Source organism: Dermacentor albipictus, chromosome 2 (assembly GCF_038994185.2).
Source record: "Dermacentor albipictus isolate Rhodes 1998 colony chromosome 2, USDA_Dalb.pri_finalv2, whole genome shotgun sequence".
NCBI classification, from domain to species: domain Eukaryota; kingdom Metazoa; phylum Arthropoda; class Arachnida; order Ixodida; family Ixodidae; genus Dermacentor; species Dermacentor albipictus.
The window spans coordinates 142,396,124-142,415,972 of record NC_091822.1 but is presented as its reverse complement, the minus strand read 5'-3'; the positions used below and the strand labels follow the sequence as shown (position 1 = coordinate 142,415,972).

The following is a 19,849-nucleotide window of genomic DNA, read 5'->3' as shown; positions in this document are numbered from 1 at the left end:
GTAGGCACGGACTCCTGTAGGCGCAATGCCTGCATGTGTGCGGCGACAGTGACCAACTGTAATTGTATGTCTGTGCTCCTTTCTTTATCTCTACTTTGTTATCACTTTACCTCCCCCTCCCCTGTTTCCACAGCATAAGGTAGCAAACCAGATCTTCCCCTCCGGTTAACCTCCCTGCCTTTCTCCTTTCACCCGCCGTGGTTGCTCAGTGGCTATGGTGTTGGGCTGCTGAGCACGAGGTCGCGGGATCGAATCCCGGCCACGGCGGCCGCATTTCGATGGGGGCGAAATGCGAAAACACCCGTGTGCTTAGATTTAGGCGCACGTTAAAGAACCCCAGGTGGTCAAAATTTCCGGAGTCCTCCACTACGGCGTGCCTCATAATCAGAAAGTGGTTTTGGCACGTAAAACCACAAATATTATTATTATTATTATTATATTTCTCCTTTCCTCTATCTCTCTCTATGGTGCCGGAGAATAAATTCGATATGGTTTTCCTAAACCGTCGGGCGCCGACGACGAAGTGCCCGAGAATGGCCTCTCTGAGTACCAACCGACTGCATATCTTAGTCAATTACAGCGGGACGAAGCACGTTATCACTTCGTATTAAGACGAGAAAGCGCATACGCGTGATCACATCGACGTCGACAAAGACGCCGCAAACTCGCGGAGCTATCGATCTTCGCGATAGGAAGGCAATATTTATGCGCCCTGCGCTTTGGTTAGACGCGTTAGCGAAGTCAACCGTAACCATGCCATGGCTGTTATCAAGAGCGGACATCACCGTCATAAAGAGGAAAGCGCACGCCCCGTGCGTTGGCGTGCTTGGGACAATTGAGATACGACGGTCATTATTCGTCGGTAGCGCTTATCCTCCTCTCACTATAGTGCCGAATCTGCAAGTCGCCTCGGACGAAAAGCTGCCCGAGTCGCCTCTACCGATGTTCAGGCTCAGACAGTGTCAGTGTTTATCAACGGTCAGTGTTTGTTTTGTCAGCGTCCGCCAATGCGCGTCGCGACAGAACTGCTGCTCAAAAAAAAAAAGGGGGGGGGGAGAGATATAGAAGAAGAGAGAGAGAGAAAATAAAGTGGGTGGGCGTGGAGGAAGGAAACCTGGGAGGGCGGAGGGGAGGCCAGGAGCTTGCAAGCACGGCGTGCAGGACGCCCTACATTGCAAGTGCTATCGATGGTTAATGAACGTGAATGATGTATTTCCACAGCAATACAAAAACAAACAAAAAAAACAAGAAAAAATAGAAAGTTTATTGCTCCGCCCTCTGGTAATCATCGAAATGCATCGTAAGCTTTTAATTCTTCCTGAGCTGCAGAACCATGCGGGGCGAATGGTAATCATATCAGCCTTCACTATATGCAAGCACAAAAGAAAGAAAGAAGAAAAAAAATAAGGGCGGATGGGGGAGGGGCAGAACAAGGGTGGGGAGGCGAAAGTGTTCAACAAAACCAAAGCACTGCGCTCGACTTGCATCATTATGTTAACGCGAGCAAGAACTACCGTGGCCGCCTCGCAGTGAAGAACCGGCCACAAGCGCGGCGAGCCTTCTTTCGTGCGAATTTCGCTCGCCGGACGAGATTATATGGTGCAATGCATGCATAAATTCCACGTTTTTAGGCATGTGGAACGAAGCTTTTGAGTGCGGAATAAACTGCACATTCCGGTGCATAAATCAGTGAGGTCTTTAATTCTCTGCTGCATCGTTTGCATGCCTGCCGTATTTTTGTTGTTGCTTTGTTTTTGTTTTGCACTGACGCCGCACAGCAGCACGCTGCCTCGTTAAATAATGTAGTGTGACCCCTGGAGGGGGCGCCTGCTTGAGTATCTGGATCCCCTCTGAAATATTGACGATCGGAAGCCTAAGTGCGCAAGCATCCATACGTCATAATCTACGAGGCAAGGAACTCGCTTGAAGGCAAGAGTGCTGCAGCACGTGGGGCGACTCCCTCCCCCCCCGCCCCTCCCCCCTCCTCCTTCACCATTTGGCGCACTCATTCACTGAGACAGCGCAGTATGCAATCCTCCGTTACGCGTCTCTAGGAACACACGCTCATTAGCGCGTTCATCAGTCCACTAACTCAACATCCATCTCAGAACACCAGCTCTTATTTCCCCTCGTATACTCACCGTATACTGCGTTCTTTGCTCGCAACTTCACGTCAAACTTCACAATGATTTGCACAACAAACAAACAAACAGACAAACAAACAAACAAACAAACAAACAAAACAAGCGAACAAACAAACAAAACAAGCGAACAAACAAACGACGGCAAAGAGAGAAGAAGGCATCTCGCGCAACACTCACTGCTCTCGGCCAAGGGGATCAGACAGGCTGCCACCGCTGCCGCCAAAATGAGCGCCACGGGCAAGGCCAGTCTCCGGGGGATCGCCTGCGTCCAGGAAGAAGAAGAGCGATTGTCAGCGAGCCGCTCGGCGAGCTTGCGCTTCCCGAAATCAAAAGCTTCGATTTGCGAACGCCTTTCCAATACCGTACGACAGTACAGCAACGGATGAAAAGAAAAAAAAAAGAAACGGTAGTAACAGAAAGATAAAACAAACACAAGAAGAATCGTACTAATTATAGTCTTCTTCACAACCCGATTCATGGCCGATCCCTCAGAGATGGGCGGCGCCATTTCGCCGAGGAACGAGAAATGAAGAACGGACGCGCGAATATTGACGCTGCAGGTGAGGAAGCTGTTATAAGAGGCCAGCTGCAGCGTTACGAAGAAGGAGAAGAAGACAAAAGAGAAGCGCGACGTCGTCGTACAAATGACTTTCCCCATTTTCCGGGGGAGGGGGGGGAGGGCAACCTGAGATGGCGGCGCTGGGGGGAGCAGCCGGCGAAGCTGTTAGCGGGGCCGCCGACGCAGGCAGCCAAATTCGTTCGCCCGTATACGCGCTGGGCGCGAAGCACGGGGCGGACGCGTTTCGCGCGCGCCGTTTCGGCTTGTTTTGATAAAGCAAACCGAGACAAACGACGCCGCCCGTAACAACAATTTGCCGCCGCTATTGCGTTTTCCTTCCTACTCCACCCCCCCCCCCCCCCCCTCTCTCTCTCTCTAGCGTTCACTGCGCTCGTTTTAAAGGCCAAGATATAGTCCGGCGTTCTCGGCGCGCCAGGCCGCGGCAGGCGAAGTCGGATACGCTGCGCTAGCGACGCCAGGGGTGCAAGAAATTTGCTTCCTCTAGAGTTCGGCGTGCGCGCGCAGCTCGAGGCTGGCGCCATCTGTGCGTCCGGGAGCGCAACTTCGCCGCGGCGAACAGCTGTTTATATGGCGCATGCGCGTCGTTCGGGTAGCGCGCGCGCTTCTCGTTCCGCGCGCTGTTTGTGCGCTAAAATGAAAACTTTTGCGGGATGGCGTTAACTTGTCCTGACAGCCAGAAAAAAAAAACATAAGGTTTTACGTGCGAAAACCACTTTCTTTCTGACCTGGGCTTCTTTAACGTGTACCTAAATCTAACCACACGGGTGTTTTTCGCATTTCGCCCCCATCGAAATGCGGCCGCCGTGCCTGACAGCCAGAACATCGCACTCATATTGCTAGTACTTCGGCTACGTCAAAAACGGAAGCGGACCATGTATGTACATGCGAAAGCTATTCGACAAGCGCCCTCAACTCGGCGACTACCACCAGCTAGTACAGGAGCTGCGAAATGCAGCTTACCTGTGGCGAGACCACACTGCTTTCGTATAGCGTCCCACGCGTTGTTCTTGCGCTCTGTGTCGCGGTAGTCCATGCGTTTCACATCGTATACACATGGAAGGTTGCAAATCGCTTCAAGCAGGCGTCCTCACTCGCGCTGTCATCCCGCACGGATGTTGAAAAAACCACAGCCGCACTGTCAGTACGCGCACCGCAGGCCGCCATTCTGCCTTCTGCTCGCTGCCGCTGCAGCGCGCAGTGCATTCTGGTCTAGCGGCAGCCGCGTGAAATAGAACACGCTCTATGTCTGCGCCGGCGGCGTTGTGCTCGCCAAGCGCGCCTGGGCACGCCGGCTACGCCGTGACGCCGGACTGTAGAGTGCGCGATTTTCACCGACGTCGCTTAACCGCGACGCGCGTGGCCGCGCGCGCGCGTTACGCCGGACTATATCTTGCCCTTAACGCGGAATTGGGCGCATTTCGGCGAAACAATTTAAGGCGCCCTCGCGTCTCACAAGCGCGCACACGTACGGGTACGGCGAATCTTTCAACACTGCGTATATGTATGTATGTACGTTTCAGTGTTGCGTCTTTCGCCAATTCTACGGAGCTGTTTAACTTTCGCTCCGCCTACCTAAATGAATCAGTTGTACGAAGCAATGGATAAAACGCGGGGGGGAGAGGAGGATTTGTCGCGAACGTACATCTGGCGTTCCCATATGTTTCTCCGTCCCTGAGTATGTATGCGTTAGGCATAATTTCGTTTTGTATAAAAAAAAATGTACTTTTTTCTTGCACGTGCCAGCTTTTCGGATGCTCGGAGTGTTGAAATTGCTTTGCTTCGATGGGAGCCGGGAATTCTCGCGCCCTGGTAAAACAAACTCGTTGTGTGCGAGCTTCGCGCGAGTTTTGTACGAGCCCGGCCCCCACCAACCTCCTCCCTTGTTTTTTTCTTTTTTTTTCTTAGTTCACAGTTCACGCCCTCTAGTTCCGGGCTTCTATCCAATTTATATTCCCGTTCGACGACGCGGAAACGAGGGAAAAAAAGAAATTTGAATTACTGCGGCAGCGACCTCGCGCTCTAAAGGCTCGAAAAAAAAAAAGGTGAACAAATGAAAACGAAGAGGTGGCAGGAAAAAAAAAGAAAACTACCTCGAGGCTTATTTTGCAGATCCGATAGGGAGGAACGCCGTTGAGCCCATCTATACCCCGAAGTACGAAGACAGGGGATATATATATAGCTCGTATTTATCTAACATCGTCTTCAATTTGCCGCCGCGCTGTCCGATTGCCGAGAGTAATCGAGAACAAACGGGAAAGATGTACATGCCAATTTGGGAAGCAAATAACATACGTATAGGTGAGAAAGGACAGGGGAGGATCTGCTTTTGAAAATCGTTACTGTCGCCTCGCAAAAGTGCTATTTTTTTTTACACCTGCGCAGAGTGATTATCTTATTAATCGCGCTTAACGTATTAATGAGAGACAGGAATTGTATAGTGGAGGGTTGCGAATTAATTTCGCTAAGGCTCGCGTTTGAACAGCGCCATTATTGGCAAACAGTGGTGCATTATATTTATTTTATTTATTTATTTGTTCATACTGTTAACCCTCCAGTGAGGGTCGTTACAGGGAGGGAAGAAGAACATATAGATTTCATAAGCACTTCAATGAGCAATCATGAATCAGAATTCAAAATTTGTACACCATTTCTCAAAAACATATCGACACCCAGCTCAAATTGTTGCACGTTCACACTCTCCACAACATCACTTGGCAGTTTGTTCCATAGTTCAATTACATCAGGAAAAAAGGAATACCGATATACATCCGTACGTGTACGTGTATATATAGTTAGGAGCACTTTCTCGTTCATGTTCGTTTCTTTTTTCGTTGTATGTCCTATATAAAAACATACTGCCTTGTTTCCAAATAATGACCACCTAAGGACCTAGGGAAAAATTTGACCGCCTAGGGACTTTCTTCAACGTGCACCCAGAGCTCGCTGCTTGCATTCTGCACTGATTGGTACGGTGCCGCTATGCATTCATTCGAGCAATCAAGCGAGTGACCTTGTCTTTCAGCATCAAATCGCCATGTGGCTAGTGAGACTCTGCGGCGGTTTACCTGAGGAGATGAATCTGCAACCAAGTTCTACGCTCCCGCGGGTTCACCACAGGACCCAAGCACTAACTACGCTCTTACTACCTAAACAAAACGACGTCGTGTTTCTTATTCCTCTTGATTATAGGGAAAACTGGATTTCTCTCTCAGGATTCACTATGCGGGATCACTGGCGCTTTCGTTTCCGCATACTGAATCCACTGTACGCGAACGACACCGTCCTTATTGTTCCACGCGAACAAAACAAGGCTGAGAGAGCTACGTTAAGAGCTTAAATGGAGATGAGAAAGTGTGTAGTACGATCGCACGGCTACCAAATCCTGTGCATTTCGCGCCCGAAAAGAAAGTGCTCCACTTGTGCTTCCAGTTCCCACACTGTACATACGAATGCGAATCATGCGCATGAAAATTAACGCCTCGAATTTGAGTAATTGCAATTTTTTTACGTTTTCTACTCATTACTGAATAGCACTTGCATGAAAGGAAGCATCAGGTACGTCGTTGGGTTTTTCGACATGTTTACTTCTGTTCCACTGTTCCACTGTTCCAACTTCTGTTCCAGGAAATGTTGCTGTTTTTAAAACTTTTTTTTCTAAGCTCTTTTGCAGCACAGTAATGCCTTCTAAGATCAGATGACTTCCTTTTGGTTGGTTGTTTCTTTCTTTGCTTTTTCTTGCGATGATATTGTCGTTCTCTATAATTTCCAATGACAGATAAGCCTGGTTATAACGAAACGGAATATAATGAAATAATGGATATAACGAAGTGACATTCTCCTTGAAATACCCATAGAGAGTCATTGTACGGAACACGCAATAATGAATGTAATGGATATAACGAAGTAATGCTGGTTCCCCCTTCAAATCTGTCCGTAACGAGGTTTTACTGTACGCCTGTGTCAATGGCTAAGAGCTGGAACTCGAGCGAGACAAGAATGGCGCACCGCTTCCTCAACCATACGCAAAAGTTCGTCGCGACATGCAATGAGCGGAGAAGTAAAGGCCATGTTTGCTGAAAAGTGCGTCCTTTAACAACGACATAAGTGCGCTCGGAATGTCAGATGTGAGGGGATAAAAAAAGAAGAAAACGAAGCAGCATTTGGCTATGCTCTTTCAATCCTGTCGACCACGGGTGAGTTCCAGTTCCGGCCAACGCGAAAAACAGCCTATTTTTACTGCTAAGATACCAACTTCGAGCTCAAGTAATGGGACACATTTTGAAATCGTCTCTGCAACTTGAAGCTACCTCGCATGGACAAAAAAAAAGAAAAGAAAGGAAGCTATGAAAAGCACACGTTATCGCTGTGTTTCATTACTTTGCGAGCGTGAAGCTGTGAAAGAAATAAACACAAAGCAGCTGATATTGATTAAGTGCACACGAAAGCCTCATCATACGTTTCCTTACGCGCAAATGACCTTTCCCGTCGAGTTTCGAAGCAATCCGCTTATAGCCGCCTTCTTGTTTGGACAGCAAATGTGCCATTAGCATTTTTTGACTTCGACGTTCTCTTGCGAATTTCTTTTTGACGGCTCCTACGGAATTGGAACGAGACGGGCGCTGTCCGCTTATCTATTCAGGCGATTCTACTCAAGTATTGACACACGACCTGTGAGACACTGTGACAACATACAAGTGTAATAGAGAACTCGCGAACACGGGTATAATAGATGTTCGCGAGCGTTACAGTCGCTTGCGCTGGGGAAGGTTACTAACCGGGTCTATTCTGAAACTAATGTATTGACTCGACGTCGACCCTGTGTTCGCCATGTTCAATGCGCAATTTTTATTGCTGTTGTTTATCATAACTTGTTTTTTTTCTGGACATATGAATAAATTAATGAACTTTATTCCCATTTTAAGAGAGGGGAGGGATAGTGACGGCTGTATAGCGAGTATGTGCGTTACCGTGTGAATATTTTATGACATGCTTAATCTATCGCAAAGTTTGTATGATGTAAACGTATATATAGGGTGTGCTATGAGACGCTTTTTTTTTAACTATATAAACAAGCTGCAAAGCATGACGTCAGGAGGATGCGGTCAGCGCTGTCATCAAATTCCGTGCAAGGAAAAGAAAAAAAAGAAAGAAAAAGCGAGCGAACTCCAGCATCTTCAATTTTCTCTGAAAGCAGTATGCGTGGTCAAGTTCAAATGTCACTCTGCAAGGATTCGTGTTCAAAGCGTCGACTAGCGCAGACGGAGAAAAATGCCAACGTTGTCTCCGGCTTTTCTTTTTCTTTCTTTCTTTTGCCTGCACTGTGTCGCTTTGCTTAGAAACATGTCAATTGTTTATAACAAGCAGCCATTAGTGAATGCATCTTGAGTTTAAAAGTCACGCGCCTCTCGTTATCACCAGACATATTGTGTCTTCGGAACACGCTCGTGTTTCACTGTTAAAGTGAACATTAAGTTAATGTTCCGGTGCCCATTATAGCTATGTTTCTATACGATGACTTCGGCAATAGTGAGGCACCAACATAAACCTACCTAACAGGTCATACCGAACACCTTTCTTACTTCTTGTTTTTTCTATGAAGTGGATTACTCACACAAGATATGTTGATTTCAATACCACTGAAGTGTTTCATTTAACACTGTGCCATACTGGGTACGCATACGAGCTCGTTCCACTATTCTGAGCAAGTTCACATACGTGGCTAGCAAACAATAAGTTAGCAATAACAAGTAAGCAATAACAAAGCTTCACAGGCTTTCACATGAAACCACCGGCCTAACTCTCGTGTCTAGAAAAAAAAAAGATCTCGTGGCTGTCTGTAAGAAAACAATTGTAGGGGATGACATTGCGAAAGCGTAACCACAGGAAGAGTTTAATGAGGCGCATGGAGTGCTAGAACCACACCGCTTGTTCATCTGACAACAAAGAGCGTGCGTTTGCCTGCTCGGTCATTACGAAGAAATTACGCGCTACGAAGCTAGGTCTTTGTGGCGAAATGGGCCATTTGGTGCGGTGAATATTGTCCGTGTATCGCTGTTCCCAAAGCGTTGTCTCCTTCGCATACCCTTCCTGCAGATATATGTACCGGCGAAACCAGACAGAAAAAAAAAAAGAAATGTGTCAGACAAATGAACACACATGGGACACCTTTATTCCGATTAGGCGCTTGAAATTCGCGTATAATCGTAAAATAAAGGCATATTAACAAGAAACCCAGTTTACCTTTCTAATTAAATTGGGAACACTGCTTCTGCTCGCGCAGACACCAACGTACACAATGAAATTGTCTTTATAAGTGGCGCAGTACAAGGAAGAAGCAACCTTGTACGCTCGATTAAATCGTGTTGCTTTGTTCGTTCGCGAAATTGCTAGGAAAAACTTGCATGCCTCCAACCTTTCCTAAGAAGGGGTTTAGCTTTGTGCGAAGATTTACGAAGAAGTACTGATGACTTAGGGCACATTCACACCGGCGACTTGAAGAGGTCGCGCGACCAAGTTGGTCGCTTTGCGACCAGTCGCAAATGGTCGCAAACGGTCGCCTTTCTCGAAAAGCGACCATTTTGGGCGAGTCGCTCTCTGCGCGATTTTTCAGTCGTGCGACCGTCGTCGCAAAACTGATAAACCAATCAGCGGCGCACCGGAAGTGATCTTTCGTGTGTCTACATCCGGCCTCCTCCGGCGTCGCATTCAAATTCCGCGTAGATTCCGAGCACGGAGGAAGGAAACTAAGGAGAGGCCCTACCCCCTCCGCGCGCTAGGAGAAAAATGTGGCGGAAATCACGTGGTAGGTTCTCATTTTTTTGCTGCTTTTTTATTTTTTTTGCTGTATGGCCACGCCTTTTGGGCCACAATGGCGGCGTTGTTTGAGCGCTCACACGTGTTGCTCTGGTAGGTTTCGTGCCGTGGCAAAGGCGCTGTGTGGGCGGGTTTGCGTTAGTCACCGTGTCTTCTTGCGCTGTGTTACCTGCACCGTGCTCTGCCGGATGTTGCGCGAGCGCGAGCGCTCCGCGCGCGAAACCACGCGCAGCGCGGCGTGGTTTCGCGAAAGATGTAAACAAGAGAGGAGGGTGGCACAAAAGGCGGAGCATCGCCATGAGCAACGCCAACTTCCGGCTTCACTTTTGCTTCACAAAGAGTGACGTCAGGGCCTCTCCTTAGTTTCCTTCCTCCGTGATTCCGAGAGTTCTCGCTGAGAACGATAATCTCCGGGATTGCGACTTGCGGGTCGCGCTCAGCCGGGCTTGCCGGTGTGAACATCAGTCGCCTTCGGTCGCTTTTTGATTGCGAGTCGCAAACGGTCGCGCGACCTCCTCAAGTCGCCGGTGTGAATGTGCCCTTAGTGGGCTAAACTGTTGTGAATAGTGTAGAAACAGCTCGAATCATGGACTAAAATAAGATGACAAGAAACGGTGCGCCGTCTTGGAACTTTCGAGTCAGCGCACCGCCTGTCGTCGTCCTTGCTTCGTGCGCCGTTTTTTTTTTTTTTGGGCGCCGTTTTTAGGTATGAGCGCAGTAAAAGCACGCCGCGTTCTCCGAAGTTTCCCGAGGGTCATAGTTTGAGGAAGGTGGGTTGCGATAACCCTGGGGCACGGCACTAGAGCGATTTCGTCCGATATACAAACTGGATCAGCAGAGCGAAGAATGACGTCCTGCAAATCTTCCATCGGAGCTAGTCGCAATGCCAATTTAGTTGTACAGCCGAAGGAAGCAACACTTGGATCCAATGGCGAAATATTCAACGAGATAGCCCGGGGGGAGGAGGAGGGGAGGGGGGCTCACTACATTGTCTCCCTTTGTCCCCGAGTTTCTTGTCAGTGTAGTTTTCCTCGGTCTGTTATTCTTTATATTTCTGATCTATCCGTTTTGATCCAACTTACCACTGTTAGGACGTCAGCGTTACGCCTGAAAACTACAAATATGAAATCATCATCGTCATCATGCTTAGGAGAGAAGACGCGATCCCTTCGCTTATCCTCCGCACCCCAACGTACGAGTGCTGCATGCATGGCTGCTCGCTCCGACGACATACGTACACGCAACAGTGCTCCTCGCCAACGGCGTAAACAACTGGCGCAAGTCTCTGTCCGCCAAATAGGAAGAGCGAGACCTTCTTCCCTTTGGGCGCGCGCACCCGATCGCCTGGCGCGCTGCTCTCTGTATCGACTGACACCATCTCACCAAGGACGACGACGCAGCCGCTCGCTCTCGGGCATCGTTATATACGTATCCGATCTCGCCTCTCCTCTCGTCTACTTCTATACAGCCGGACACTTTCTTTTCTCTTAGATGTCTCTTTCGCTCGTCCCTCTCCCATCATCTCTCCGTCGCGCGCGCTCGAGAGAGAGAGAGAGAGGTAAGGGATGAGACGCGAGACGACAATGGGCCCTTCGCGTTGTCACACATACTGAATGACCGTCGCCGATCCCCGCGGCCACCGACGCAAGGCTCCGGATTGCCCATCGCCGGGCCACTTTGCGGAACCGTTCTCTCGGAGGAAAAGAGGCGAGAGCGGGGGCGCGTGTGTGAGGAGAGACAATCGGAAGAACCCGAGAGAGCGCGCCTGCGTCTTCGCGCGAATTCGATACTGATCACCCCACCCCTCTGTCCGCCTGCCTGCCCGCCTGCCCGTCTCTTTGTACGTGCGTGTGTGTTTCCGACGTAGACCAGGGTGTATACGTGCGTACACTGTACGCCATTGTACCCTTGCTACGAGCGTCCCCGCAATGGATGATGGTGACGAGGAACCGGAAGGAAGTGAGGAACGGACGGATCAGCGTCCCCGTTCGCTTGACTGTAGACTCTCTCGTCCACGAATATAGCGTGGCCGCGCGGCCCCTTGAGAGCGCGCTCTTGAGAGGCCCGCCCTTTTGTGGGGTGCGCCGCGGTGGCGCTGGGGTGCCGTAATGACAGCGCAAACAGGAGTCTCGCGGCCGCGCTGCTGAGAAACCTGGGTGTTCTCGACGAAGATGACAAGAAACGGTGCGGTGAAGCTGCAGAGCCGGCACAGTGCTCTCGACTGATCGCCCTTTTTGGTGATGCCGATTTTGGTGCCAGTCGATAGGCTAAGCGATTGTAATAAGACTTCCCCGAGGCTCCTCCATTGAGGCGTCGCGCGCTGGGTATCACGTATCCCAAAAAGTGAGAGAGAGAGATAGAAAAGGATGCATAAAAAGTATCCTAGAAAGTGATTGCCACGTCGGAACTGAAGCTGTAATTCATTCTTGAGAAGAAACAGAACAACAGCTGCGCTAGCGTTTTTATACGCTTCGGAGCAGCGACGTTTCCGATGTTGTTTTATATCAGAGGCGGTGCAGAACTATATACAACTGAGAGGAGTTGCTTGAAAACAAGTGGCAAGCAAAACAGGGTTCAGCTCATTCTGATGGTGGTTGTCTAGCTCTATCGTTTAGGTGGTTGTTTAGCTTGACGCTAGTGTGCAGTATTTATTGAAAACTAAATGAACAAAAAGTAATCAAAATAAAAGACTAAGAAAACTTACGTGCGGCATTAGGAGCTAAGGAGTTATTTGAATTCATATAGATCGTTTCTCATTAAAAAGTGAAGGATGCTCGGGTAGGCAGGCTTGCCGCCACGAAGGTAAACTGTAAACTGTTTCTGTAAACGAAGGGGCGCGTTTCTTGAACATAGCATAGCATTTCTTGATGAACCCCTATGTGGCATGTAATGCGACAGGTCGATTCCTATAAGGCAGTGCGAACCACAACGAGACCGAGTAATCTATAGTATAACTATACTCAACTCTCCACGTGTCACGCTACCAGTAGAGCTAGAGAAAGAAGCTAGCGCTCGATAACGGTAATTCAAAAATAAAAGAGCGCACTTAAAGGGGCCCCCGCAGTGCCGACAAACTGTAGACGCACCGACGAATGCTAACGAAACTTAACCGCATTGGAGAAAAACGCACGGTCAACGGGATTGGGGCATTCGCCAAGGATGTTGCCGCTTTGAAAAACCACAAACCGCCGAAGCAGGTGCTCGACGTAGCCAGAAGGCGCAACGACGTCATCTTTTCTTATACTTCCTCAACGCAGTTCACCGTATGTTCAATCACTCCGCTTGTATCCGGGACATGCGACTGCGCGGAAAACCCTGGCGTATACCAGTGCGTAAGAGGGCCGTCCCTTCGTTCCAAGACCGTCTGATGCTGCGCTCAGCATATGCTGTACAAGACCGCGCCGAGCTGAGACAGAAAAGCCTTCCATCTACGGATTACGTTCGTACTCCGCGCGTCCGTATACAATATGCTATAAAATTTCAGTCGTGCGCGGAACGCCTCGTATACCACGGACTATACGAGTGCGTCCATCCATCCGGCCAGTGCGTTTCTTTTTTTTTTTTCGCTCCCGCGGGGGCTTTTCGGTCAACGACAGCAATGTCCAGTAACGCGAACGCGCGCCCACTCACTCGTATGGGAAAACAGCTATAGCCGAGTAGATTGTGAACAACAATGCGCCGTTTCCCTAAAGCGGAAAGGAGAAGACGCAATTTTTTTTTTTTATCCTTCGGGTGCGAGCACAAATCCTCGTTCCTCGCGCTCAACGGCCCTTAGGCGAATGGAACGACGACTTCTGTCGCGAGACCTCTCCATCCGGAACAAAAAGAACGCGAAAAACAAACAAACAAACAAACAATGACGCGGGCAGCACAGCCAACTGAACACGTTTCCATACAGAACCACGCGGAATAACTTCGTTCCTTACTATACTGTTCCTTCCATCTTTATTTCCGCTCTTACTTCCTTCGCATCCTCCTCCCTTCAAAGTGCTCACGCTTTTGCTGAAGGACGAGAACAAAACGATCAAAGGGAGAAAAAACAGAACGGATTGCCATAAACGTAGAGAGCACTGTCCCCTTCAAAGTTCCGGAAAACGCGTTCTCGCAGCTCGCGGAGTTCTTTCAAGCCTCTCGCCGAGAGCCCGTCGGAGAAATAAATTAGTTTTTACTTGTTGAGGACCTATAAGGGCGTCGCGGCGGGCGGGGCGGTTCCCGACGGACCATTTTCGGGATGATAAATAGCCGGTCTCCCGCCGCAGGGCAGAAGGCTAAGGGAACGTATACTATACGTAAAGTGTGTTGGGGACGCTGTCAGACCTTTAACTTTTCCAGGCCCTCCGGTATACGTAGACTTTTTCTTTCTCTTTTTTGCCGTCCTTGTACAAAATGACTAGCAAGCAACAAGGCGAAGTGTTCTACCTCGCTAGACAAGCAAGCACAAGTGTGCTGTCGGGTAGTTTAATGTTTTTTTAAATGTGTAGCGAATTCCTGCGCGCATGTTCTGTATTCACAACTGAACAAAACGCCATAGTAGAATTTCGTTGATACATTTCCTTAAGAAATAAAAAACGCGTAATCCGGGTAAACGTATTATCCAATATCCCTTGCGGCAGCGCTATACCGATCAGACAGAGATCTTGTCTTACACAAACATTTATTTAAAGTGAGGACAGAAATAATAATAATAATAATAATATTTGGGGTTTTACGTGCCAAAACCACTTTCTGATTATGAGGCACGCCGTAGTGGAGGACTCCGGAAATTTTGACCACCTGGGGTTCTTTAACGTGCACCTAAATCTAAGCACACGGGTGTTTTCGCATTTCGCCCCCATCGAAATGCGGCCGCCGTGGCCGGGATTCGATCCCGCGACCTCGTGCTCAGCAGCCCAACACCATAGCCAAGTGAGGACAGAAAGTCAAGGAACCTATAAAAACCCGCTAAATAAAGTTGGCTATCGGTGCTTGACGGCTAGACTGAAGTTTAAACCTCTACATGGAGCTTGCCCTTTCCATCAGACACCTGCGCCGAATGTTCGCTAATAACAGCCTCTTTTCGAGCACTCGAAGCTCTATTTCAGTTCCCGCGCAGCCGTGTATATCGAAGTAACCGCGCAAGGTTTCTTTGTTCACGACATCGGAGGTCAGCGTAACCGCCGTCAACGGATGAGGCATTTACAGGCCGTATACCGTTCGGGAAGGGAAGCGTATGCCAAGCAGCTACGCACCGAGGAGGTTCTGTTAAACACGTACTTAACGAAACAGAGGTCAAGCGAGGGCAGCTGTGAAGGCCGAGTTATATAAATCGTATTTCAGAGGCGGCAGCGCTAACGGAGTGAAGGCGCGACGCAGCCACCCATATCTTTTTTTTTCTTTTGCAAACAGCCAACACGTTCGTGCGTTCTTTCGCTCACAAAGACAAACGAGCTATAGTCGGGGCGTTGCGTCAGAACGCATAGCGGATTCAGCGCAAACGGACAAGGAACTATATATCTTTCATGCTCCTTCAAGACGAAGGGTCAACACGAAGAAGACGACGTGATACACACGCGAATCCAGATGGCGCCTCCTCTGTAGTAAATAAAGCGAGATGTAAGAAGAAAGAAGAAACATGTGCTTACTGCGGTAAAGCTAGGGAAACGACGGAGCATGTCTTATTAGAATGTGAAGACGTCTACCCAGCGGTCGATTTAGGCACCACTGGCCTCCCTGAAGCCCTTGTGTTCAGCGGGAGCAGTGGTAAAGCAAACATGTCCGCAATAGGCATTAGTAAGAGGCGATTGGAGGATTGGTGGAAGAAAAGTAGGGAAACGACAAAAGACGGAGACGTACAAAAGCACAGTTTCGCAGTAGGGGATCAGAAAACTTGGGCATGGTAGTTCATAGCGTTCTTTTTTTTTCTTTTTTCATTGTTTAACCTAGGTAGGACATTAGGCAGTATAATAGCAAGAGCCTGGTGGCGCAACCCACCGCCCCGTTCCAAAGGGGACGCTCATAACACCCATCCATCCATCCATCCATCCATCCATCCATCCATCCATGCATATATTAGCACTGTACCCTCCCCGTCTGTGCACACTCGACAAAGAGTGTAAGCTCCCATCGCTTTATTTTCCCGCCCAACCCGGTTTTCCTATGTTGATAAGATAAAAGCAGGAACGAAAAAAAAAACTGATCGCACCACACTCGATGCGATCTTCACGGGCTACAGCACTTGAAAGAGACAGCGCGGTTGCGCGGTACATTCGATTCCCGCCTTCGCTTTCATGAGCCGCACGAAGAAGACACAAATACAGAATGAAGCACCGCTAAAAAGGGCGAGAGAGAGACAGAGAGAGAGAGGGGGGGTATGTGCAGAGTAATATGCATAGGGGGTTCAGCAGTGAATGAAGTTGCCGCCGCGGAAGTGACGATGCAGGCTATCTATTATTACGCCGATGGGACAAGAGATAAGCAAACAGGCGGTGACAAAAGCTGCTGCTGCTGCTGCTGCCGCCGCCGCATTCCTTCGGGAACAGTGCGGCACGCGACGTCCTTTTGAGGCTCCCTTTATTCTCCGTTTAATGAAATGAGCGTGACAAAGGAGATGCTCTCCAGCTCATTAAACAACACTTCTGAAAAAAAAATCATGAATGCAAGTCACAAGCTACAGTATCTGGATAGAAGATGAACAAAAAGAACGAAGAAAGCAAATGTATCTTTTTTTTTCTTCTTCATTATCGCCCACTGAGCCTTCTCGACGTGTGTCCGGGCAGAGGAATTTCGCAACAAAGACAGGCTCTCAGAACGCCACGAGACCCGCCCCCGCACGTCGAGATATTGTGCACAACCCATCGATCTTGCCTGTGTGTGTGTGTGTGTGTGTGTGTGTGTGTGTGTGTGTGTGTGTGTGTGTGCGTGTGTGTATGCGTGTGTGTGTGTGTGTGTGTGTGTGTGTGTGTGTGTGTGTGCGTGTGTGTATGTATGCGTGTGTGTGTGTGTGTGTGTGTGTGTGTGTGTGTGTGTGTGTGTGTGTGTGTGTGTGTGTGTGTGTGTGTGTGTGTGTGTGTGTGTTTCGTTTCATTTTCTCACTAGATCGAAAAGGAACAACGCGAATGGCGCAGCGATTGATGACGTCGAACGAGAAAGAAACGCACAAACGCAAAGAACAGAGAAAAATAAAACAAGAGAGAGAGGGAGAAAATGAGAGTGCCACGGTGTCCAGCCAATCGCCCGACGCCTGCAGCCGTTTTGTCCGAGCACGCGAACACTGAAAGCGCGTGAACGCAGGCCTCTCGCTTTGACGGAGAGGCCGAGCTGTGCGCGCCGGTGAAATTGATCGCTCACGGTTGTTGTTGCTCAACAGCTCGACCGAAGAGCTCAAAAGAGCGCAAATGTAGCTCCCCTCCCCCGCCCCCCTCTCACTTTTGTATATTTTGTATCGAAGTCAGTGTAGTAGTACACACGTTAGTTCAGAGAACAAGAGAGATGGGCGAAGGCGATTGAATGAGGGAGGGCTGTCGAATGCAGAGAGAAACAAAAAAAAAAAACAAGAAAGCTTAGGAGATATTCATGAAATCCTTGCTTTTCGGCAAACGAAGCACGGCGAGCGCTTTATACAAGGTATAGAGACGCATTTCTATGAAAAGGTTAACGCGGCGGCATCCCGCTCCCCCATCTCCGTCCCAGTTGTTGCGCAGTTATGTGGAATGCTTGTTAGGAAGAGTTATCGCAGTCACATTTATTTTTGCTTTTGTGCTGAACTTACCGTTAGAGAGAAAGAGAGTGAGAAACGGCGGGCCTACACAAAAGCATTGTTTGTCAAAGGATTTCAAGAAGAGAGAGAGAGACAGAAAAGAAGAAGAAAACTTCGGAGTTAGCGTTTCAACGAGACGGAAAGCTCATACAGGTGAAAGGCTTTTTTCGCCGCTATTTTTTTCTCTTTCGCTCTGTCTGCTTGGCTAACGGTGGCTTGTCGCACAGACCGAAGTGAAACAAAAAGAAAAGCGTGTTGTGTAAACAGAACGAAACTGCATGCAAAGAGAGGCCGGTGAGAGAGAAATAAGACCAAATAAAAATTATCGTAAAAGGCTAAAAAAAAGTTTGTACGATTGTTCGATGATGACATCGAACGAAGAATAATAAAAAAAAAAACGCCCGACAAGTATGGTGAAATCTACGAAAGGCATTAGCATACGCAACCACTGAACGGAACTGTATACTGATGTGTACTGCTGTACACTGAACTGTATACACCTACGATTCGGCCAGCTGCACAGTTAGCTTACGGATCCGCCGCGGTTGCTCAGTGGCTATGGTGTTGGGCTGCTGAGCACGAGATCACGGGATCGAATCCCGGCTACGGCGGCCGCATTTCGATGAGGGCGAAATGCGAGAACACCAGTGTACTTAGATTTAGGCGCACGTTAAAGAACCCCAGGTGGTCGAAATTTCCGGAGCCCTCCATTACGGCGTGCCTCATAATCAGAAAGTGGTTTTGGCACGTAAAACCCCGCAATTTAAATTAATTTAACAGTTAGCTCACGGAGGACACAATTCTGGGGTTTTACGTGCTAAAAAAAGAAAGGAACACGCATGTCTGATGAGGTACATTGTAGCGTGGGAACTCCCGATTCATTTTGACGACCTTATAGATACGTGCAGCTAAATCTAAGTGAACGAGCGCTTTTCTTGGATTTCACCCCCAATCGAAATGAGCCCGGCGCCCCCCGGATAGAACCCGCCACCTCGAATTTTGCTGCGCAACGTCACAGCCACTGGGCAACAGCGGCGAGTCTATGACTTCATTCTTTAGTAAAATCGGACCTCTCAAAATTTCGCGGGGGAAGAAAAGAGCGCGTTTCTGTCGCAATAATCATCTCCTAAAGGCGGCCATTACTCGCAACAACAGATCGCAGAGTAACGTTTAGCTACACTTTATCTGACGAGTCGTTCGCAGCGCTGCCGTAACGATGCAGGAGGCGTACGCAGGCAATATCCTTGCGCAGCGGAACGTAGTTCCGGGCCGTAACTGTCGCCTTATTAATGGCATTGGGGTGCTTTATTTATTCCTTTTTTCTTGCTTAGTACGTGATACGGTACAGCGACACGTGACGCGTTGGGACCTTCGCACACGAACGTCGTATACTGCGAATCATTACCGTGGCGGTGAGCAGAAGACGTGGCACGGATGAACACATCTCGAGGTGGAGTGTGCATTTCCCATTGGCCAAGGAGTCCTGCAGCTTCCACAGTGCCCCAAACGACTTGTGAGATGGAGTATGATTAACAAAGCTTCGCTGATTAACTTTATAGTTGTACACTTTAGGACATATTTCCCGATTTTGGAATTAAAGCCGACCAATAACGGGGTCATACGGATTTAGAAGACATCATGTAAGTGATTAGCGCCAACTTAAAAAAAGAAACATGCGCTCGAAATCTGCGGTGAAATGCATTAATGTTTCGGTCACCACTGGGAAAGTTTCTTGGAAACAGTAATAGGCAAGGAAACTGCTTCAAAGTTGATTTTCCTCAGTAGTTGCAGATTTACACTATTGGGCATGTATTGCGTAAAGGCTGTACAAGCATCTTGCTACCGTGCATGCATGCATACTGCTGGTGTTGCGCTGCTATACAGCCATGAGGTCGTGGATCGAATCCCGGCCGCTGCGGCCGCATTTCGATGCGGGCGAAATGCAAAAACTCCGTGTCCCGAGCATATAAGGGGCACGTTAAAGATCCCCTATAGCGGTCAAAATTAATCCGGAATCCCCCACTACGGCGTGCCTCATAATTAGATCGTGGTATTGGCACGTAAAAAGCCGAGAATTCAATTCAAATCAAATTCACACTGACTGCACAGGCACGGGATCCGAATCTGTGTTCGCGTCACACATTCGCGCGAGACCACGGACGAGAGCCCCCCCGCCCCTTCCCCCCCGAAAAGAACGGCACCCTTTCCTGCGACGTCGCGAAAGTGTGCCCTGGCTGCTTCTATATTGTCTCTTTTTGCAAGCCCGACCGCCTGCTACAGGAAATTGAAGGCTAACGTTGTTCGATAATCCCCTAGAATACTTCCTCTACTTTTACTCTTTTTACTACAGTGGCATATATCTCTTACAAGCTCAGTATATAGACGGGTGAGGAATTAACTTCCAGCCTGCGGTGACTACAATCACGGAGGAGACAACTTCCATCTGCGTGGAAGGCTTGCCAGCAATTAGCCCGACACCGTGCCGGGGAAAAAATGTATGAATATACGCAAAACAAGATAGAAGGAACGACGAGTCGTACCAAATTACCCGGGCTGGTCTCGGTCACCGGTGGCAGT

The 19,849-nt window shown here is 48.9% G+C and overlaps 1 protein-coding gene across 1 annotated transcript in view; it reads right to left on the bottom strand.

Moving 5' to 3' along the window:
- Positions 1 to 19,849, bottom strand: part of LOC139056123 (mucin-19-like) — a 104,532-nt gene that overhangs the window by 57,790 nt on the left and 26,893 nt on the right. Inside the window, exon 2 of the mRNA XM_070534019.1 lies at positions 2,322 to 2,406. Within this exon, the coding sequence (XP_070390120.1) occupies positions 2,322 to 2,406 (85 nt within the window). The remainder of the gene's footprint in view (positions 1 to 2,321; positions 2,407 to 19,849) is intronic.